The 24,653-nt window shown below is 36.2% G+C and overlaps 1 protein-coding gene across 2 annotated transcripts in view; it reads left to right on the plus strand.

Annotated features, from left to right (window-relative positions):
• The window catches only part of ACSS3 (acyl-CoA synthetase short chain family member 3), a 187,385-nt gene that overhangs the window by 14,371 nt on the left and 148,361 nt on the right, over positions 1 to 24,653 (plus strand). For both annotated transcript variants that reach the window (XM_077953210.1, XM_015152354.3), the window contains exon 2: positions 15,826 to 15,970. In XM_077953210.1, coding sequence (XP_077809336.1) covers positions 15,826 to 15,970 — 145 coding nt within the window. The remainder of the gene's footprint in view (positions 1 to 15,825; positions 15,971 to 24,653) is intronic.

A 24,653-nucleotide genomic window follows, 5' to 3' on the forward strand; every position in this document is an offset into this window, starting at 1 on the left:
ATTTTCAAATTTATCTTTATTAAAAAAACTTTAATAAGGAGGGTTTTTAAAAAATTAAATAACTAGTTATTTCAAAGACAATATTTGATGGAAGTAGTATAATACCACTCTTAGATCAAAATCTTTTAAATTTTAAAAGATGATTTTACTTTAAGTGTGTATTCCTGTGTATGTGTGTGTTTGTGTGTGTTAAAGTGTTACAGGATACAAAACATATTGGTGCATAATGACAGCATCACCTCTTACCATAGTTATTTAACTTCTTAAAAGCATGAGTTCTTAAGAATTTAAGGAAAGTTAAGTAACTTGCTAATGCTCACTTGCCATGCAGAGATAACAGATCTAGGATGAGAAAACAGACTAACTATGCTTGAGAGTGTATCAGCTTCTCGTTGTGTCATGTTTCCTCCCCAGTTAATCCTATTTTACCCTCATAATACCAGTGTTACAAATTTAAGAACAAGCCGTGTATACATACATATATACATACACACATATGTTTGTTAGCCTTTCATATTTATAAAAGTAGGTTTTCTTTTGTTTTTAGCTCTGGAGTTTATTCATTTGTTAATGCATTTGTTTCTTCTTTATTTTGTTCATTCATCCAATATTTATTGAATGACCTCTCTGGACCAGGCACTATTCCAGGAGCTAGATGAGATTACAGATAGAGTTTTAACTCTGAAAAACAATGCTATACATCAAGCGAGGAAAAAGGGCATTTTGCTTACAGTAAAATAGCATTCGTTTTCCTGTTCAATAAAAGAAGAGTAATAACAAGTGATATGGATTATCTAGTTATTATTTTCTGAAAATAAGAGTAATAAAATCCATTTTATTTTACAATCAGTTCTACTCTGAATTGCCTTTGATTGTTGAGGTGTGAAAAACTAGAGCACACAGTGTTCCATTTTGGTGAACAGTGGCCATTTTCTAACTAATGAATCCTTTAATAGATTAAAAAAACACAACTAATTTTAATTTTATCCCTTTGTGCGGCCTCTCATTTTTTGTTAGAGGTGATAACAAGTAGGAAGGCAAGGGAAAGACAAATCAGAAAAGTGAGAATAAAGGGAGATAATGGGTTTCCTTAGCACCAGCTAGATAATGAACTCTTAGATAATTGAGCAGGCGGCACTGTATTCAAGTTTCAAATTATCAAAATGTTAATGGAAAACGTTTCATCTAGGAATGTGGTTACAGATAGTGGGGTAATTGACAAAGATAAAATAAAGATGTACTTCGTAACATTGTTCTCAGATTATTTTGAGGATAAGGCTAGAAAAAAAGGATAAAAATTTTATGTTTTACTTAGCATTAAAGTTATGTCCAATGGTGTCTAGTTAGTGTAGTTGGATTTATTTTTGTGGCTATGTCTATGTTATGTTTGTGTCTGTGTGTTTAAGATTTTTTTTTGGGTGCAAGGTATAGGTTGGATGCTAGATGGAGATGTAGTGTGATTTAATTATCAAGGGAGAGGTTTTATAAATGCAAGGCCTAGGATTGAGACTTACATTTAAATTACTTTCATTGGCATTTATTTATTCAGAAATAATTCTGAGTCAGATGTGGTGGCTCACGGCTGTAATCCCAGCACTTTGTGAGGCCGAGGTAAGCGGATCATTTGAGGTCAGGAGTTCGAAACCGTACTGACCAACATGGTGAAACCCCATCTCTACTCCAAAAAAGTTAGCCAGGCATGGTGGCTCATGCCTGTTGTCTCAGCTACTCAGGAGGCTGAGGCAGGAGAATCGGTTGAACCTGGGAGGTAGAGATTGCAGTGAGCTGAGATCGCACTGCTGCACACTCCAGCCTGGATGACAGAGTGACATGCTGTCCCCACCGCCACCAAAAAAAAAAAAAAAAAAAAAAAAGAATTCTGATTGAAATGTAGGTTTATGACTTTTTTCCCACTGTAAAAATAGGAATTACTTTAAATTTTAATTAGGTAAATGCAGGAAAGTAAAATATCTTGATATATTAGGCATAGTTCCCGTCAGTGTTTTTTTTTTTTTTTTTTAAATTATAGGCTTACAAGAAGTTGCAAAAATAATGCAAAGAGTTCATTTGTATCCATAACCCAGCTTCCCCCAGTAATAACATCTTATATAACTATAGTACATTATTAAAATCGTTGGCATAATGCAATGAACTAAGCTATAGGTCTTATTCAGATTCACCAGTTTTTGCATTTATGTATTTATATTTTTTGTGTAGGTGTCATGCCTTTAAAAAATCAAGAATCTATGTCTGTCGATCTGTTTGACTCTCTGGATCTCTATTTCTGTTCTTATAGAGAAATAGAGTTGTACTATCCATCCATATTATTTGGCAGCTCATTTTTTTCCCTTGTAAGAAGTGTTTTTTTCCATTTTTCTAATTCATTATTTTTAATGTACACAGAATATTTAACACATTGGGTGAATATATAAGTATTTCTTAATCTTTTCATATTGGCATTAGATGGTTTGTCTTTATTTGCTATTGTAAATAGGCAGATAGACTTTCATCTTTGGGCTTGGCATTCCAAGGATATTTTTTTCCTCTCTCTCTCTCTCTCTCTCTCTGTGTGTGTGTGTGTGTGTGTGTGTGTGTGTGTGTGTCTGTGTGTGTGTTTCTCTTTCCTTCCTTCTGGTGAATTCTTAGCAGATTTCAATGTATGTTATCCAGCCATTCTCCAAAGAAAAAAATAAATAAATATTGTAAGTTCCTACCATCTTTTTCCTTATGAAATATTTGAAGACTAAAGGGAGTAACTTAGAGGACACTCAACACTGAATTTTGTGAAATCTTAGTATTTTGTCACATTTGCTTCAGAGCTTTTTATCATAAGCAGTAAAACATTACAGACACAATTGATGCTCCCTGTGTATCTCTCCCAATTACATGGTATTTACAGAAACAATCTTAGAATAATTTGTAAGTCTCGATGGAAAGGAAAAGTGCTTTTTGGACATTCTAAAATGATTGATTGTATTCCCTCTCTTTAATAAGAGCTAGTATTCAACATCTCCCCATGGACATGAGCTAAGTGTTGAGCAGAATGAGTTAATGAATATGCTCTCTGCCTTCTAGGAGCCTCCACTGTAGAGGAGCATTTCATCAGAACATTGCAGCATGTCATTTTGCGTGAGTTATAAGCTGAAAGAGAAAGAAATGGATAGTTAAGATAAAGATGTAATATGAAAAAATGAAAAAATGTGTGGTCCTAAAGTCCTCAGGTTTAGAGAACATTAATGTCAATCCTTGTCTATTTCTCTCCTCTCTTCCTCCCATTTCTCCTTAAAAAGAGCAGCGTTAACACCATGTCAGCTAGTTGGGGTCCTCCTCCCCTGCATGGTGCTGCTGCTGCTCTTTCTCTTTCTTCTCCTTCTCCTCATTTCCTTCTTTGTTCATCATTTCATTATTGTTATCATCAGGAATACAGGCTTCTGTTTTTTTCCAACAAGTACTAGCTGTCATTAGGGAGAGTACACCCTCCATTCCACTCCCTCTTGGTTCTCTGGATAATTCTGAGGTTTCTTTAAAGTTACCTACTTGTGACCCTGAGGACATCCTGGATTGTGGGTCTGATTTCTAGGAACCTGCTCTTTTTTTTTTTTTTTTTTTTGAGGCGGAGTCTGGCACTCTTGCCCATACTGGAGTGCAGTGGCCCAATCTCGGCTCACTGCAAGCTCCGCCTCCTGGGTTCACGCCATTCTCCTGCCTCAGCCTCCCGAGTAGCTGGGACTACAGGCGCCCGCCACCTCGCCCGGCTAGTTTTTTTGTATTTTTTTTTAGTAGAGACGGCGTTTCACCGTGTTAGCCAGGATGGTCTCGATCTCCTGACCTCGTGATCCGCCCGTCTCGGCCTCCCAAAGTGCTGGGATTACAGGCTTGAGCCACCGCGCCCGGCAGAACCTGCTCTTGTTTGGAGTTTTGTTCTTTACAAGTTCATCATGACATTTCGGAATTGGTTGATTGGGGATCACTGTCCCTAAGTGTTAAGCATGAAAAGGACTGACTGATGAAACGTGCTTTCCTTTAAAAACTGTACTTTTAAGTTTATGTTATTAGCACTGTATTTGAACTTAATATACTTATGCTTTGAAACCTAAATGTTTTTATCTTTTACTTTGACCCTTAATATTAATCTAATTATCATTTTACATTTTCCACTTTTTTAGATTAAACCAAATCCTATGTCCTTTCACTTATTGTTTTTTCCTGCATTTTCCTGTAGAATACAAATAAACAAGATAAAAGGTATCCTTAACTTCTTTGGATTTACTGTCAGGCATGACTCACAACCGGAGAATCTTTAAGATCATTCATTTATGACTTTTCTCTTCATTGACAGTGGATTCAGTTCAGATAACAGGCACTGATTTCCTGAAAGCTTTTCTTTCTGTTCTTTTTCCTGTGGGCTGCATTTCTCACCATTGGCAATTCACCTAGTTTTAATCCGAGGTGATCTGGCAGGGCTAAAGATGCCTACGTTGTCCTTTCATGTCGAGATGGGACAGTCTGGCTAGAGATGGTGTGATGGGGCCAGATTCTGAGTATACCTACTCATGTAGAAAGAATCAGTGGGACTAAGGAATGCCTCTGTCTTTGCATCGGGTTTCTCTGCTGAAATAATTATCTGTGCTATAGAGAGATGTGCTTTCCAAGTACTTTTACAAAAACAACATCCCTAGCGGTAAATTAACATACAGCTATTATTCTGTTCCAAGTAAGCAATTACCCAATTTGGAGAGTTTCCTGGAACAGTCAGTTGATACTTCCCAAGGCCAAGTATCTGTAATTTAGATAGGATATCACTGTGTGAAGAAAGTAAAATGTTGCCCTCTTAAAAATACTTAAAGCCTGCTCTGTTTCTGTGCAACAGTAGTCTTTTGAGTTAGTCATTGTTTTTGCTGAGCACTATTTACCTTATAAGACTCTTTTTATTATTTGTCAGAAGAGAATGTGTCAACAGAGAATTTGTAAGGAGAATGTGTCAGGAGAGTATATTACATTTCACATTTATTCACACTTACAAGCTTTTATTTTTAAATAATCATTGAGCATTTGTTGTGTGCCATTAATGAACTAGCACGTGGTCCCTGCCTACAGAAAGCAGAGAGTCTGGGAGGACACAAAATTACACAAAAAATAACCTGGATACTTAAAAGCCGACATGCACGCATACCATTTTCTTTATCTTCTGTGTTATTATTATACTTTAAGTTCTGGGATACATGCACAGAATGTGCAGGCTTGTTACATAGATATACATGTGCCATGGTGGTTTGCTGCACCCATCAACCAGTCATCTACATTAGGTATTTCTCCTAATGCTCTTCCTCCCCTTGTCCCTCACCCCCTGACAGGCCCCAGTGTGTGATGTTCCCCTCCCTGTGCCCATATATCCTCATTGTTCAACTCCTGCTTTTGAGTGAGAACACGCAGTGTTCAGTTTTCTGTTCCTGTATTAGCTGCTGAGAACGATGGTTTCCAGCTTCATTCATGTCCCTGCAAAGGACATGAACTGATCCTTTTTTATGGCTGCATAGTATTCCATGGTGTATATGTGCCACATTTTCTTTATCCAGTCCATCACTGATGGACATTTGGGTTGGTTCCAAGTCTTTGCTATCGTGAAAAGTGCTGCAGTAAACATATGTGTACATGTGTCTTTATAGTAGAAATTTAAAGTTGTTTAATTTAATTAAACTTTAAAAATCAGTTTCTCTGTTGCATTAGCCAAATGTGACTATTGAGCACTTGCATGATTGCTACTGTGGTGGAGGAACTCAATTTTAAATTTTATTGTGTTTTAGTTAATTTAAATTTAAATTTACTTAGACACATGTGGCTAGTCATTACCCTACTGAGCAGCAGAGACACAGAACATTTCCATTGTCACAGAAATTACTAGACAGGGCTGCTCTAGAGAAGGGAGTGGGAAAGCTTTTCTTTTAAGGACCAGATTGAATATATGTAGTTTTGCAGGCCAGACTAGTTCCATTGCAACCTCTCAGTTCTGCTGTTGTAGACCAAGAACAGCCACAGAGAATACACACAATCAGTTGTGTGTTCCAATAACGTTTTCTTTGCACAAACACATAGTGGACCAGTTTGGCATGTGAGTTGGAGTTTGCTGACCCCAGCCGTAAAACTTTGGTTTCTTTGGTTTTCTTTGCTCTTTTCCTGTTTGCCTCTAAAATTTCCCTTTACAGTATTCCATATTTCTCAAACACCTCCCTGCTTCCATCTTTGTTATCGCAACACACTTCATTGTTTCAAAACACTATAAATGATCACCTTCCACTGGTGTCCTGCTCCTGCCCATTCTACCTGTGGCCGCACAGCTATGCCTTCTTAACTCACCTTAGCCAGTCTGCTCATCTGCTAATGTGTGTGATAGTAGAAATTGTCTGATGGGGTTATTGAAAGGAGCCAATAAAATGTGTATAAAATTATGATCATGGAAGGCATGGAACACTCTCACAGTGACACATTAACACAGAATAGTTGAGCCTCAGAGCCTGACTAACACCTAATACCAGTGTGTCACTCATTGTGTGTGGACCTCAGGTGGGAAACTTGTCTCTACCTCAATTTCCTCATATGTAAAAGAGGATTATTGGATGTCAGAGGTCCTTGAATAACAGCATTTTTTTCAACTTTGTTTTCTTGTAACATTGATGTGGAAAAAAAAAAAAAGACCAATTATTGTGCAGGGCCACTATCTGTGTGTGCTGTTTGCATGTTCTCCCCATGTATGAGTGGGATTATTCAGGGTACTCTGGTTTCCTCCCACATGCTAAAGATGTGCACATAAGGTGAACTGGTATATCTAAATGGTCCCAGTACGAATGAGAGAGAGAGTGTGTGTGTATGTGTGTGTGTGAGTGTGTGTGTGTGTGAGTGTGCCCTGCGATAGGATGGTGTCCTGTCTGGGGCTGGTTCCTGCCCTGTGCCCTGAGTTGCTGAGACAGGCTCCGGCCACCCACAACCCTGAGCTGAATAATTCGGTAAATAATGCTCTTAGCTGTTCTTATTTATCTTTCTTAAATGTATGAATAGCTCACATTCATTTCAGTGTTTAATATTAGAAGTGTTTTGGGTCCTTATTTAGAAATTTGATGATGTTTTTGTGACCAGAAATACGCCCTAGGAACTTAACACTTGTTTATATCAATTAGCCTATGGTGAAATTAGTTTCCTTATATATCATTTTGCTTAAAGTCTCCATTTCCTAAAAGCTATTGATGATGTTAAATGAAGACCTACTGTATTTACCTCACAGAGTCCTTATGAAGATTAAGTGAGTTAATTTGTGTTAAATGCTCATAGCATTGTCTTGATACAGTTCTTTAAAAATTTTTCCCCTGATATTTATAGATGAAAAAAGAAAGGCATAGACATGTTAATTTGTCTGCAGTCATATAAATAACTAGCAAATGATATGGCTAAGATTCGAACTCTAGTCTGTTGGCCTCAAAGGTCAGGCCTTAACACTCTACTACATTCCTTTTCACACCCATCAGCTCCTTACTACATTCCCTAGTTTAGAATTAATCTCTTTCTAATTCTGTGCTTTCGTCATGCTTACTTTGTACCTCTGTCAGGAAATTTGCCACATTTTGCTTCTTATCATAGTTATTGCAAACCAGTCTTCCTTTTGAGAGTAGAGAACATGTTCCCAGTTACAATTTTTCCCCTTCCTTCACAGTCTCTGGTCTAATTAACAGAACATTATTATGAAATGTATTCAGTATAAACACTTTTGAATAGAAAAATTATTATAGTTAATATTTGGGACTCTAATCTGTTGTAGTCTTCTTATGAGATAATGAATTATTTTTTATAAAGATTATATATTCACCTTTTAAAATATATAGATAATCAAATGTAGCCTTCATCTTTGAATTGTTTCCAGTATGTTGACTTTGGTTGATTTAACTTTAGAAAAAGAGCCTAGAGTGCTTTTGTTTTATTGTTTATTTATTTATAAATTGTGATAAAGACCCATGTATATGGGAGGTCATCAAGGAAATAAATTGTAATGTTATTCTAAGAAGGAAGCTTATAAGAGAAAGTAAATATAAACCTGAACTTTTCAGTAATTTAGTAATAAATATATGCAAAGTGCAGAAATCAGTGACTGAGAGCACAGATAAAGTTGCAACATTATGACTACTAAATATGGTTGTGTTGGAGGAAGATTTCAACAGTTATTTCATACAAAGTGCAATATGGCACTTTTTGAGAATTTCATATTATAGGCCACACTGCTAAAAATATATTAAGCTTTGTTCTTGGAATGGGAGAGGATAGTGGAATTGAAAGGAACATCTTAGATTTTACTAATTTAACTTTCTGTAGCTCAGTAACCAAATTTGTAGATTAGAAGCTATCAGTTACTCTCTGAGAAAATGCTATCATTCCCTCTGAAAGAAGACTTTTTTTCAGCATCAGTCTTATTCCCTTTTATAATATTTGAATAGTAAATACATATTTAAATTAAAACAGTTTAGCTCTCAGAAAAGGGAAAGATGGAAATTGGCAGTGATGAAAAAATTGATGGGAAGAGAAGAATCATGTGAACATTTGCTACAAGCCACTTCTGGCACCCAGAGATCAAGACTGTGGAGGACAGGCTCCCTGCCTCTTAAAACCCCTTCAGACACCCACATACATTCACTGACTTAGCTCCATGTGTGAACCAAACACATTCCTCAGTCTCACATATTTGATAAACAAGGCCACAGTCAAATATAGAATGGGCGAAGTTTATATTTGAAAAGACAGAGAAGACTCAGGGTAGGCTAAGGTGAAGAAGAGATCAAATCAGATTCAAGCAAGATTCTCTCAAAGGGCTGAGTCCAGGCTTTTATGCTGGATGTGAGTTAGCAGGCATTAATGAGCAAAGGGCAAGGACAAATACAAAAGTACCTTTTTTTTTTTTTTTTTTTGAGATGGGGTCTCGCCATGTTGCCCAGACTGGAGTGCAGTGGCTATTCACAGGTGCGATTATAGGGGAAAATAGAAAATTATGTAAAATAAGAAGTCCAGAAGGAATTTTAAAAGCTATCTTCTTTACAGATGGCTTTGGGGAGGCCCTCAAGCCTGTCTCTGAGAGCTCACATGATGCAGGTGCATCTTTGACTTCTTTACCAGGACATCTAACATTTCTGTAGTGACTATTTATTTACAGGAGCTGAGATTCTACCCATTTCATTTGCCCTGGAATGTATCCCTCTGCCTCTTAAATTATGAAATATGACAATTTCAAAGTTTATTTGAATTTGCTGAAACTGATAGATCTTAAGAATTTTATATCAGTCAGAATAACCTAAGATATGCTGCAGAAATAAACAACACCCATATCTTCCTAGTACATCATAGCCCAGATATTTCTCGCTCATCCGACAAATTGATCTTGGGTTATTAGGAAGATTTGCCCCAGGCCATCCATCCTCACTCACAGATATAGGCTGACAGTACAGTCAACATGTGGGATGTCATTGGCCTTTGAGGCAGGGAGGCAGGGTGGAGGATGTGTAGTAAGTACCCGCTGGCTTTTGGAGACTACTTTGCTTGCATTCCTTCTCTTGTTAGTCCCTGGGCTACAGAAAGCAACATGGCCATGCCTCATTTCCACTGGGTATGAATGTGAAATCTTACAAACGCCTAGAAGCAAGGCAACCAAAATCATGGTGGACAGCAGGAATGATTGATAGCATCTTTCTCTTTGTGATCGGAAGGTTCTGTGTAGCCATTTATTATTGACTTTTCAGCTGTTTGAGGTTGATTTTGTTGAAAAAATAAAAGGCAGAAGCAAAATTTTTATGGCCCAGATTTTAGTTTCATAAAACTGAGTTTAGATGTTGTTATAAGTGGAAGAAATCCTTCTTTTTACCAGAAGAAAAATTTAAACTTATATTTTTACTTAAATATTTTTATTTAATCATAATTATGCTGACTATTAAGTTGATGAGTCAGTTAAACCAAAAACTAAGCAAGGTAGACCATTAAAATTTGTATTTTTATTTAAAAATATTTAAATCACCCATTCAGTATGTACATACATGCTTAAATAACTCAGAAGTTTTATTACATAAAAATATAGACTATCCCCTTTCTATCACTGCCCTCCAATTTTTCTCTTACCTGGAGTTTACCACTATTATTTTCTTAAGCATGTTTCCATACTGCTTGTGCACTTATATAATGCAAAACATAGATAAACACACAGACAACTTGCTCTGGCTGTGTAAAAAACTAATTTTGGACATTGTTTCATATTGATATATGTATATATCACATATATATTGCATTCCTTTTAATGATGCACAATATGTATTTAAAATGTTAAATACATATTAGATACTGATTTTGAGCCCTCCTAAGTTGCTGAACAAATTTATTTGCTCACCAACACTATACAAGAATGCTGTTTTCTCTTCACTCTCACTATAACTACGTATGATGTTTTTATATCAATCCAGAGGGGCAAATGACATCTTATAATTTTAATGTTAATTTTCTTGACTGTTAATAAGGTTGAGCATCTTTTTTTTACATTTACTGGTCATTTTTATTTTGTTTTCATCAGTGGATATCATGCTGAAATTGTTTCCCTATTGGATTTGTAAGTTTCTTCTTATTAATTATACAAACACTTTAAATATTGCAAATATGTCTTTCCCTTGTTAAATATGTCGAAATTATGTTCTCCCCATACCCTGGCTTTATGTTCTCTTCTATTTTATGCACACACACACACACACACACTCTTGCCTATATATACACACATATATACACACATGTGCTCAACTGAGTGTCAATATATAGGTAGTTGAGTGAAGTACATTTCAGAATCTGAATAAAGATCCTTTTTCACTTGTAAGTTAATGGAGGTTTTGGTTACTAAAATCCTTCTTCCTATGATTGTTTGAGGAAGAAGAGGCAATGAGAGAGGATTTCTAGACTTTCCAGAAGTCATATAGAGCCTTGTTTGTGTTCCACAAGTCTTAAATCTTGTACAGGATCCTCTATGGAGAAAATCCTCCCATCTCAGAAAGTTACACTCTAGGCCCAGAAAAGTTTCTGTGACGTCTGTGCATGTGCATGGGCGCAGGTGAGGGTGTGAGGAACATACGTGGGGGAGGATATGTGTGGCTTAATACTAGTAACCAAAGAAACCAAAATTGAAACTGTTTCACTTTTCAAATTGGAGAAGATTGGCTGTGTACAATGGCTCATGTCTGTAATACCACCACTTTGGGAGGCCGAGGCGGGCAGATCACCAGGGCAAGAGATCGAGACCATACTTGCCAACATGGTGAAACCCCATTTCTACTAAAACAAAAAAATAAATAAATAAATAAAGCTGGGTTTGGTGGTGCACACCTGTAGTCCCAGAAGGCTGAGGCAGGAGAATTGTTTGAACCTGGGAGGCGGAGGTTGCAGTGAGCCGAGATCATGCCACTGCATTCCAGCCTGGCAACAGAGCAAGACTGTATCTCACAAACAAAACAAAACAAAACAAAACAAAAACAAACGAACAAAAAAACTGGAGAAGATTGAGAGTCATCTGCATTGAGAGGAGTTAGATGCTCATGTTAGATTCAGGGAGTACTGATGATAATATAGATTAATTCAGTATTTCCAGAAAGCAATTTGATTATTCAGTTTTAATGTGCATGTGTTTGATTGTAGGAACCTAGCCTGCTAATGTAATTAGAAAGCAGTGTGACCAATATTTGTCTGCAAGAAACATCATCCTAGGATCATTTAAAATAATGACAATGTTGTGAAAGGCAATTAGTAACAACACAGGATTAATTTTATTATTGAACAGCCATTCATTGAATGGAATATTATGCCATAATTACCATAATTTTTGAGAATTCCTCAGGACCTTGGGAAAAACTTGTATTGCTATCCTCAATACAGAGGCAAACGATTAAACTATATAATAAGTATGTTTGTATATAGAAAGAGTAGAAAATACTCTAAAGTATATTTTTTAGTATTTTTACAGTGAGCATTAGTTACTGTTATAATCTGGGGAGACAAACCATTTAAAACCTGTCCACGAATTTAGAAGGAACAGTGAAGAGTCAGCACATAGAAGGCATTCAATTGACCTTTACTGAAATGATTTGATTTAAAATAAAACAAGAAACTAGTCATAGTAGAATAATCAAATCTTTGAGCTGGGAGGCTTCTTGCAGGTCACTTGGTCTAGTCAGCCACAGTAAACCAGTCTCTAAGCTTAGCCTGTTTATACTGGTAGATTCATTACCTGTAACTGCCTCTGGACCATGCTGATTTGCTGTCTCCTGCAGCAGTTCTGCATAATATTGCCTGCAGAGCCTACCCTCATTTGGATCTTAATATTGCCTCCTCCAAAAGGTACTCTTACTTTAAAAAAAAATTGTCTACAGGTAGTTTTAAAAAAGAAAATCCTAGAGTGTTAATATTTTCAATATTAAACTACTCTAAAGTTGCCAACAATTGAAAAAAATTCCAAGTTGAAGTTTTTTGAGTATTGTTTATAGAAGTAGTGTTGTATGTTTAAGGGCTTTCTTCTGTAATCAGACTGCTGTGAGCAAGTTGCTGTCATGAGTTTCCTTGTATGTAAAATGGGATTAATAATAATACCTGCTTCATAGGGAAAGGTTTTTTAAAATTAAATTTGTTAACATATATGACTTGAAGTCTTGGACTAGAGTAAAAGATTGATAAGTGTTATTTAGAGACTTCTGTTTTGAAGACAAGACAGAGAAAATATACTTCCTTCTAAATACAATAAAAAACCTAGGACATTGTATATCAAACACACATAAGAAGACTCTGAAAGGTAGAGAGAAGGTCAACCAGCTAGGAAATTTAGCGATGTGAGGAATGGCATGGCAATGAGTTCCCTGGGTTCTTTTTTTTCTTTCTTTTTGTAACCCACACTGGGTTTTTAAGAAGCTGGCAACCCAGAAGCACCAATAGGAACAGATTTTAAAAAGCCCCAATAAAAGCTTTCTCTCCCTGGCTACAGAACCAAGAAAGGGACAGCATAGCAAGACAGAAAACTTTTAGGTGAGTGCTGTCCTAATCCAGCCAAACACTCCAGAAAAATACTGTGGCCTCAATTTCATCCTTACCAGTAAAGACCTGGTGGAGAGTCTAGACTTCTGCTCTTGCCAGGGCGTACCAAGGTGCCCCAAACATTGACTCCTCCCTTGGTGGGGTCAGATTAGTTTATGTGGGGAGCTGAAACTTTCATTCTGGCTACGGTAAGAAGGTAAGGAGGTCCTCCCACCCAGTCACGTGGGAGGACATGAAGGGTATGGGGGAGCAGTCACAAAGTGCCCTTCTCCTTTCACCTAGGATGGTGTTATAAAAAGCTCTTGGGAGCCTGAATTATTACCGTGACCCATCATTCATGAGCCATCCCCCAGCTGAAGTGGTGTCAAGGAAACCTGGAGATTAATTGGGACTTATACCTGTGCCTGGTAGTAATGAGGTGGCTCCCTGCCCACCAGTACAGTGTCAGAGAAGACCTGGTAAAACAGAAGATTTAAATCAGATTATTATTTTTGTTTATTTTTTAATTTTTATTTTTATAGATTTAGAGGGTACAAGTACAGCTTTGTGACATGCATATATTGCTTATTGGTGGAGTCCGGGCTTTCAGCATAACCATCACCCAAAGAGCGTATGTTAAATCAGATTATTTAATAATCTGCAGAGTCTTGTAATATAAGACCTGAGGTGTCTAGATATGATTTACTCATTATACAAAGATCCAAAAATTATGTGTTATGCAAGAATCAGGAACATTTCACTCCGAATAAGAAAAACAATCAGTGGGTGCCAGCACTTAGATGATACAGAGTTTGGAATTACCTGACAAGTATTTTAAAACAGCCATCATAAAAGTGCTTCAATGAAAAATTATGAACACACTCAAAACAATTTTTTTTACAAAGTTTCCATAAATAAGTAGAAATCGTCAGCAAAGAAGTGAAATATATAAAAAATAACCAAATGGAAATTTTAGGACTTAAAAATACAATAATGAAAATGGAAACTCAGGGATGGGCTCAACAGCAGAATGCAGGTGACAGAGAAAAGAAGCAATGAACTGGAGCAGAGAAAAATATAAAATCATCTATAAGTGAATGAGTGAATATAATGTTGCCAACTATAACACCAGTTTAGACATCTAGACTTGGTTTTCAGGGATGGCTTTCTCCAATTCCTAACCATGTGTCCTGGGTATGATTCTTATCTCTATTCTCTTGACTTTAAAATGGAGAGTAAAAACTTCCCTAGTTACCCTATCTGGGTTCTAAATCCTATGCTTCTTGAAAGTTTACTCATATTCTCATTCATTCATTCATCAAACAAATATTGAATGACTAATACATGGCAAGTGCTGTATATATTCTCCTTGTAATCTTAGGATCTAAAAAAGTGTCATATTCTTCTTATAGTCTTTAAGACTCCAAGAAGAATATGACATTGTCTCTGCATTCAGGTAGATTACAGTGTAATGAAGGAAACATCTGAGTGGAGCAATGTTCTAAGTTAGGCTATGTGATAAGTGCTATGGTGGAGATACGTACACAGGTACCCAGGGCTTAAGAACTACTTGGGGAGGGTGGTGGTAAAATGAAGGACAGCCACAGAAGTGGAAGCTGACTGAATTCAAGGAACTGCAAACTTTGTAATCAGTACAGCTGGAGTTGTGAAGTTGGATGAGGGGAAATGAAACAGAGTAGAACAACGGGTTTTGAGTGTCATCTAGAGCAGGGTCCCCAACCCCATGGACTGGGATTACAGGTGTGAGCCACTGTACCTGGCCTCTGTGGCTGTTATTTTTTAATGCTGCCACGGTATCTATAGCTGCTTTTAATCCAAAGCTTCATTTCACACAGGGCTCTTTGAGTGAATACCTGAAAGTGATATTCAGCTATTTAGCAAGAGCTTTTTTGCTTGCTTCAATATATTTTCCTGTTATTTTGCATTGTTACTATATTTGGTAGTCTGACATTGGAAGAAATGGACCATTACCATACTTGTATATTTTATTCTAATTCCCATTTTACTAAAAATGTGGTATATGTAAAGCCTTTTCCTTTGGAAAATGAGTTATAGTTCCTTAAAAAGTTATTCCATGTATCTACATGATTTCTGTGTTTTCAAAGGAAAACATTGATCAATTAAGAAATGAAAAGCACTGAATTGCAAAGGTTTTTAAAAATAAATATTTTATATGCATGTCCCTTCTTTATTCAAATTATGACGCATTTCAAACATGCAGAAAAGAGCTTATATATTCTTTGTGAAATTGAAGACATCACATTTAACTGAAATAAAAAATACATATAGATATTTCAAAGCAGAATAGAATTTTTCAGTAAGTTTTTCTATTTGCAGCAGGTACCAAAACTTCAGTCACACATCTGCCATTTGCCCTTTCATAATCCCCAATGCCTCTGCACTGCACTTACATACAGTTTATTTCATCTATGTATAAAGCCTGATTTTGGTGCTCTATACTCTAGTTTTATCCTAAGCAATAAAATCCACAAAGTTGCCAGCTGTAATTGTGAGGTATGTACTTTTTTTAGTGCACATCAAAATAAATACATGTTTATTAAAATAAAAAAGTACACTGTGTACCATCTTAAATATTTAGTTTACAGCTATCATTACTTGTCATAGAATGCACTAGGAAACGTTGTTTTAAGGCCAGCTCTATCAAACTAGAAATATAATAACTTTGTTAAGTGACAATATATTTTTAAAGCAATCATTCACTTTTACTTTTCAATTATTTTTCAGGTTTGTGGAAGGAATGCTTAACATTTGTTACAATGCCATTGATCGTCATATTGAAAACGGTAAAGGGGATAAGATTGCTATCATCTATGACAGTCCTGTTACAAACACTAAAGCAACCTTTACCTATAAAGAAGTTCTGGAGCAGGTAATATCATAAACTTTATATATATATATATATATTTATATATATATATATTTTTATATATATATAGGAAGTCATATAGAAATTACTTAAATAGCATACATTCTCATTGTAGAGCCTTCAGTTCTCTAATGCATTGAAATATGCTGCCATGTTTTTCTTTTGATACACATTGGAAATGAATACAGGTGTGTTAACTCATGCAGACAGTTTTTATAGCCTTCAATTTATGTTTCACAGTGCTAAATGATGCTCATTTTACAGGGAGAGGATGACAAATCCTGAGAAAATGTGTCAACCTTTCTCTGGTCTTTGCTCTTCATCCACATTACCATCACCTTTGGCTGCTCCCCAGATCTTGTACTATTGAAACAGTCTTCCAACTGCCTTCCCTGTCACCAGGCTCTGCCCATGTTAGATGATCACCAGTGTGTTTTTCCTAAGAAACAACATATTTCTCTACGCCACTTAAAAATCTATTTCTTTAAAAATGCTGTTATTCAGAGAGTAAAATCTAGATTGCTGTGGTGTCTAAGACATTTTGAAATCTGGTCATAGCATTCCTTCTAAGCTTCATTTTCCAAAATTCTTGACAATGCACACAACCCTTTCTTTTGCCCTGGATGTCTTGTTATTCCCTTAGACACTCCTGGGCCTTTGTAGCTCTTTCAACATGTTCATCCCTTTGGCTTATTTGCTCTTTTGAGTTCTTTCCCATCTGTGTAGTTCTTAGGTGGATCATATTAAGTGATGAGTTAGGAGATTTTTCTCTTTTATTAACATTAGGGTAGAAATAGGGCCTCAGAAGTAATTATAAAAAGTATTTGGGAAATACTTTTCCTAAATGGACTATGGGAAAGTTACTCAAATTCTGTGGAATATTTACGAAAAATGATTTAAAGAGAGGTAATGGTGTAAGGCAGATTTCTCAACTTTGGCACTATTGATATTTTGGATCAGATAATATTTTGTTGTGGGTGCTGCCATGTATGTGGCACGATATTTAGCAGCATCCCTGCCTCCACTTAACAGATGCTGATAACACACCCCCACCTCCCCGAGTTGCGATGTCTGCACACATTGCAGCATCCCTGCCTCCACCTAACAGATGCTGATAACACACCCCCACCTCCCCGAGTTGCGATGTCTGCACACATTGCTAATGTCTGCTGAATGGTAAGATTGCCACTGGTTGAGAAACAGAAGTTGAGCAGAGTCTGTCATGCCAGGGTTTGGAGGCATTTGCTTTGACATGAAGGCTTTTAAAATTGCATTCTCTCCTTTTGCTTTTTGAACCCATTTAAGGGTTCCATTCCATTTTTAGAAAGTTTCATCAACTCTCCCTGACTCTTTGAAATTATATTCTTTTTCATCAGCAAGTTCTTATTTTGCCTTGTAAGAAATTTCAAGAAAGGCAACTCAGATTAAATAATCACCTTTCCAGTACTGAGTTGTTGCAAACAAGAGAGAAGAGTTAGACCGATTTGCTTAGACTGGGTGTCAGCCTGGTTGTAGCAACAAATTCCAACCTCAGCTAATTTAAACATTAAAGAAAGACCTTATGAAAAGGGAAGACTGAAGAGCCAGGCTTAGAAAAATAGTAAACCCTAAGGGAGAAAGAGCAGATGTGAGGAGTTAAGAAGAACCCACAAACTGTCCAGTAACTAGGCTCGCTGCCTTGAGTCAATCTTCTAGATTGAAAGACAGAGTAGGAACATCTGTTGTGCTGAACCCCTATTGACTCCAGTGGGGATGGCACCAAGTTCAAGAGGCCAAAGAAGAGACCCAGAGCCCCATACAAGTCATGGGGTTTTACTGGGGCCTTACATACTGGGGAGAGTCCACTGGTGGCAGGCTGGGCAGGAGAACCGCACGACTTGCAAAAAGCATGCAGTTTCTATAGCATCTTCACTTAGCACCATCCCCCTAACAGTCTCTGCCTGGCAACTTCCATTTACCCTAAATCAAAAGGCTTTGATCCCAGACTGGATAGGGCTGACATATTCCTCAGATATAAGGAATGGATATGTGGATTGGCCACTCCTGGATTTGTATTCCCTAGCTCAGCAATCTGAACATATATTCAGGTGTGCCTGTCATACAGGGTCTTTCTCAGGGTATGGTCAAGTCAAGTCATTGCTGTCGAGGCGTCTACCATACAGCACTCACTTGGCCAAACTTAGGTGACTTGCCTAAACAATCAGGCAGTGGGGAAGAAATATCTTGTCCTCTTTTGATTTAATAGTAGGAACTGGGGCCCTCTCTCCCTCTAGGATGCAAACAAGGGGAATTTCAGTCTACTAAGAATGGGGTTCAAATGCTGGGCAGCTCAAGACAGAAAAAAAAAAAAATAATGCTGCAAATACATCGTTTGGTATTTTTTATTGGTCTGTAACTGAAAACTATATTTTTGGGATTAAGTATACAGATACAGCTCTTACATTGGGGGTGAGTTAGAAAGGCACTCTGTTACCAAATGAGCTTGTTATTCTTATGAGGTTGCTTTCTATTGTAAGAGATAATGTAGATTTCCTGAAAACCTATTATAATCTATGTTTTGTTTTAGGATTGCATTTTCAGCTTAGAAGAGGTTTAGTCTATGATTAAAAATTGTGCCTGTGATTCTGGCATATTGCTGCACTCTCATGAAAACACTGGCAAATTCTTATTGGTATACAAATGTATACCAAAATGTAAGTTTACTTACATATTGTAAAAATATTACCTATATCCACATACTGAATTTGATACATAATCAAACATCAGAGTCAAGGAAAAAGCTTTAGAGAAACCTAAAATAAGAAGAGATGTTGCCATTCTCATTTTCTATTGTTGGTTTTCAATTAATTAATTACATAAGTGTATATGACAATTATACACATATGTTTTGCTTAGAAGCTTTCCTGCTAACTCATTTTTCAAACCCTTTCTGTGTTTGTGCTGGTTCCCTGGTTTCAGTTTAGCCTGATATCAAAGTAGCTGAAAGGACTGTTTCTCTCACCTGCTGACAGCTCTGATTCCCCAGGCTTTTCTTCTCTAAAGTACTAAAGGAAGAACTGTTAGGAAAGAGAGAAGCATTGTGTGCTACTTTGATTACTTGCTTCTGATTCCCTGTGGCCTTTATTTTGTTAAGTAGAGAAGACAGAGAAAGAAAAGATTTAATGGATAATTCCATTGAGAACAAACAAAAAGAAGTGCCTTTGTACGTTACTTGTTTTAATCTCCCATGTTTCATTTCTACTGGAAGTTTCTGGCTAGATAACACTTGATTAAATTAGTTTGTATTTCTTATTTAACTAATGAGCCAACAAGACAGGCTACTTTGTCTTGGTAACATGAAAGATCTGAAAATTTTACAGAATGATCGAGAAGCAGAAGTTTTCCAAAACTATCATTTTTTCTATACATCTGAAAATACTTAAAATAATCCTTTATTAAGGTCTTTGTACAGAGATTTGGACCTAGTTTAAGATCCATCATTCATTCAACAAATATTTGTTTTGTATGCCAAAGCCTGATAGGAATAAGCGATACAAAGTAAATGAACCAATTTCTTATTGTCAAGGAGATAAGAAAACATGTAAACAAGCAATTTCAATATAACCGAATAAGGATCATAATAGGGGTTAATGTTATATTCTGTAGGAACACATGTGAAGGCAGTCAACTCAGTCAGAGGTAAATAGAGTCTAGGGAGATTTCTGGAAGAGTTAATGCCTAAAGTTATCCCAATTGCCTACCCTCCACTTGAAATAATTTTTCCTCTACATATCTTATAGTCCATGTTACCTGAATGTTATGTTCTCAGTGAGATGTTTTCTGAGCACACGAAATACAAATGTTCCTTTCCACACCACTTCATAAATTCATTTTTTCACTTTCTTTCTTTTTTTTTTTTTTTTGAGACAGAGTCTCACTCTGTAACCCAGGCTGAAGTGCAGTGGCCGGATCTCAGCTCACTGCAAGCTCCGCCTCCCGGGTTTACGCCATTCTCCTGCCTCAGCCTCCCGAGTAGCTGGGACTACAGGCGCCCACCACCTCGCCCGGCTAGTTTTTTGCATTTTTTAGTAGAGACGGGGTTTCACCGTGTTAGCCAGGATGATCTCGATCTGCTGACCTCGTGATTCGCCCGTCTTGGCCTCCCAAAGTGCTGGGATTACAGGCTTGAGCCACCGCGCCCGGTCTTCACTTTGTTTTTAATTTAGTATTTATTATTCAGTATCATTCCTTACATTTTATTATTCTGTCTTTTTTAGTGTCATTTTCTCTTCTAGAGTGTAAGTTCCATGAGGGCAGTGACTTTGTATTTGTTTGCAGAACGGTGCCTTGCATGTAGTAAATAGTTGTTGAATGATGAATGAGTCAATGAAAGAATAAATGAATGAAATACTTCTTGAAATTTCTAAATGACTCTAGCTTCTTTTACTGTAGGAATGTCTTAGATTTAAATTGTATCAGTAATGGAATTGGATTATCTTTCCAAGTAAACTCCAATTCTATCTGTGAAGGATTTTAATTTATTTACATTCAGCTTGGTAGTTCAAGATGAATATATCCTCCTTGGATTTCCCATACTTATAACTCAGAAGATCTGCATTCTAGAAGACATGTATATTTTTATTGTATCCTGGCTCTTGTTAGCTCTTGCCAAGTTAGTCATTATATTAAGCCTCAGTGAAATAAAAGGTATATGTGAGAGTGTATTTATATGTGTATATATTTCTTATATATATACTTCTAGTCATTTTAAAGTATCCTTATATTTATTTTCACCATCACTAATTTTATTTTGAATTTACTTCTGTGTGTGGCAAGTGTGCTCTGTTTTTTTTTTTTTTATTTCAACAATTGTGTATTTTTATGTATTTATTCACTAAATAAGAACGTGACCCCTGAAGGGCATTTGAGCAATTTTCATGAATACATGTATACTGGGAAAATTGATAAAACCAATTGTGTGTTTAATTTTCCTGATTTAATTCAAACAGCAAATGCCTATTATCTTAACTAAAGGTAATTTTTTGAAACATAATTATGGCAGTAGTTGTAATTATAAAGGTCAAATAATTTAGAGGAGAAAAGTATTCTGAAATCAAGGACCATGTCCCATGAGAATTCTTCCTTCCAACCCCTGCCCTGTAGGATATTTTCTTCAAAGTATGTATTCCATCTACCCAGACATATGTCAGAGTAAGATAATCTGACATTGTTTCATCTGTCATATCAGTATTTCCTTAAGCAAACACTTAAGACACAAAATCCAGGACTTGCAGAAATTCAGCCCTGTCAGTGGTTGTCTTTGTTCAGGGGAAAAGATGCAGTGGCGTGTATTATCTGTTTCCTTTCCTTAAATTTCCTAAATAAACAATAAAAACTTCATTTGTATTATAGTCAGTGCCACTAAAAAGTGTGTCTCTGTAAGTTAAATTACCTTTTCCATGCTTGGTAAATAGGGGAATGATGCTAGTATGAGGTAGAAGTTATAGTTGTTCATGCGTTTCTTTTCCTGGCATGCAATTTTTGAACTTTTATTGATATATAATATATATTCAGATAGGAGAACAGATCACAAGAATAAATTTTGTTAGATTTTCACAAACAAAATAATTCCATGTAAGCAGGCAAGGAAACAGAATATTCCAGGCCCCCAGAAGCCCATGTTATACCTCTGTTTAGTCATTTCTTACTCAGCCCCTACATGATTGCTATTCAGACATCTAAAGGTTTACCTGCTTTTGAGCTTTATACAAATTGAGTAATACCATGTACTCTTTAGAGTCTGGATTTTTTTCACTCAACTTTCTGTTGATGAATTTCACTCATTTCATTGCAAGAGGTTGTAGTTTGCTTATTTGGGTAATGTCTGGTTTGGGGTTATTACAAATAATGTTGCTATAAATATGTTTGTACACAAATTTTGTTGACAATATTTATGCATTTTATTGGGGATGAGCTTAGGAATGAGATGAATCGTTCATGGGGTATTCCCACGTTGGACATTAGTAGATAGTGCCAAACAATTTTCCAGAGTAGTTGCACTAATTTATATTCCTATCTGCAGTTTATGAGAATGTCAGCTGTAAACACTTAGTGTTGACAATTCCAGATCTTTCTAATTTTGCCCTTTCTAGTGAATGCATAGTGATATTGCATTGTGATTTATTTATTTTTTTCCCTAATGACAAATAAAGTTGAACTTCTTATCCGGTGCCTGATGGTCATTTGTCTTTTATTTTGTTTTATTTTATGTTTGCAGAGATGGTATCTCGCTATATCCCAGGCTGGTCTCAAACTCCTGGGCTCAAGCAATCCTCCCATCTCAGCCTCCCAAAGTGTTAGAATTATAGGTGTGAGCCACTACACCTGACTAAATGCTGATACTGTTCTCTGAAGTGCCATTAATATCTTTTGTCCATTAATTTTTTATTGGATTATTAGCATGCCATGTTTTGAAGTTTTAGAGAGAGACATTCTCACAATTAAAGAGAAGACCTTACCAATATTAGAAAGCCTTAAGAAAAATAATAAAGATTCTTTAGTGAACTGTTGGTGAGTTAAATGATTTTAGGAATCTAAAGTTGGGAAGACATTTGCCCTTGTTTTGAAAATAATTAATATTAAGATCTACACTCTCTCAGTCTCTACTGGCCATTCTTTGAAAGCACATTTTGAAATGAAAGCTCGCCAGTAGAATCTTATGCAACAGGAAGCACCAGTGCTAGTGTTCAAGGATCTACAGAAGCTTATGCTGTGTTAATGCATTTATTAATGTTAAAAGACTCTAGTTACATTGATTTTAAGTGGTCTTAAAATTTTAAGTGGTCCAACCATATTTTTTTGTGAGCTATGTTGTATAATGCATGTATAATGTATATATTGTATAATGCTTGTGTACATATAATGTACACAAGCAGAAAGCCTTGTATTTCATTTTAATTAGATGAGTATATGCTAAATACTGACTTAAATTTTTATCAAAATTGTAACTGGAACTTTGTTTTAAAGCACTTTACAACTTACTAAAATTTAGGTTAAATTTCGAGAGGATTCAATATAAAGAAGATAAGCACTAGACAAATTTTAATAGAAAATATAGGGAATTATTAAATGATGAAGCAACTATTTAGTATTTCCTATTTTCCCCATTTGTTCACAATTATAAGTGGCTAAAAACTGTTTCAAACTGAATCCAAAAGAGCAACAATACAACCAACCCCTTGAATATTCTCAGCCAGATTTTTAGAAATTATATTGTCCATGAAATCAAGACCCCTGTTGGAAGTGTAAACTCCCTTCGTTTCACTTCCCCCCATGCTAGAAACTATTTTACCACTCTTTGAAGTCCAGAGTACTTTGCTTACACCTTCTCCTAATGTATTGGTTCATTTTTGCTTTTTAATCCAGTTATTAGTGTACCTATGTAATCTTCCTACCAGAGAAAAAGCTCCTTGAGATAAAGGTAATGTTTTATTCACTTTTTCACCTACACAGTAGCTAATGTAGGCCTCATAGTACATGGAGTCATATTCTGTAGTGAATGAGTTTGTGAATAAACATTTAATAATTCATTTATAAGAAAGTAAAATCTAATCATTATCTAAGATAAATGATTATTTCCAAAAATATCACTTGCCATCACACTGTGATTTTTGTTTTTATATATTAAGAATTTTTATTTTTAAACAGAATGAGAATCTTTCTCATTTTAGTTCATTTTCTGACTTTGAAGGTCTGTGTCCTGTCTCATTTAAAGCCCTGATTAAAACACTTACCTTACTTCTTCAGGGTGACTAAACACTGACCTTTTAGAAAGTTACCTGAAAATCTGTAGGCCATCTGCTTTGAATTTATTTTCTTGGACTAGAATGATCATGGTGTGAAATTTCTTTATTGAAAACATGCTTATGGAACACATATTATATATTTGACACTACTAGAGACACCATGGGTTTCAGTAGTGAATGAGATAATCTTTAAGGAAATTGCATTCTAGTTGGGAGTATGTACTACGAATAAAAAGATAATACAATATAAATAGGTATGAGAGAAGAACAATAAAAGACCAGAGAGGGACTTTGCCTGCCATTTGAGATAGGCTTGTCAGCGAAAGTACATGTCACTTATGAAATGATATTTGAGCATAGACCCAAATAAAGAGTGAGATAGGAACTATGTGAATATTTGAGTGAAAATTATATTAGACAGGGCTCTGAAGCAAGAATAGATTCAGACCATTGGAAAAGCCATGAGGACTCAGACCTCATGAGAAGGGAATGCTGGAAAGTGATGTTAGGTGAGTATTCAGGAGTCAGATCATATAGAACCTTGCAGGCCATGGTCAAGACTGTATCTGATTTCAAGGATGATGGGAAGCTCCATATTGTGAAAGAATTCACTTTGGCATCTCTGAAGATGAAGAGACTGTAGTGGGTAAGATTGGAAACAGGGAGATGACAAATGAATCGGCACCCCATAACATAAATCCTCTAAGAACAGCAGTATTTACTTACATGTGGGAAATTAAGGGATAGGATAGATACAGTCTGTGCCGTGAGATTCTGGAAGCTATTCTGCGTATGTGCCTGGTCTTGGATCCCTGGCTACATCCAGTGTGTTTGAAAGAAGTCTGGTTGAACCAATTATACAACAGTTACCTGTAAATGCCCTGCTTCATCCCCATATTTTC

This window comes from Macaca mulatta, chromosome 11 (assembly GCF_049350105.2).
Source record: "Macaca mulatta isolate MMU2019108-1 chromosome 11, T2T-MMU8v2.0, whole genome shotgun sequence".
In the NCBI taxonomy this organism is placed as follows: domain Eukaryota; kingdom Metazoa; phylum Chordata; class Mammalia; order Primates; family Cercopithecidae; genus Macaca; species Macaca mulatta.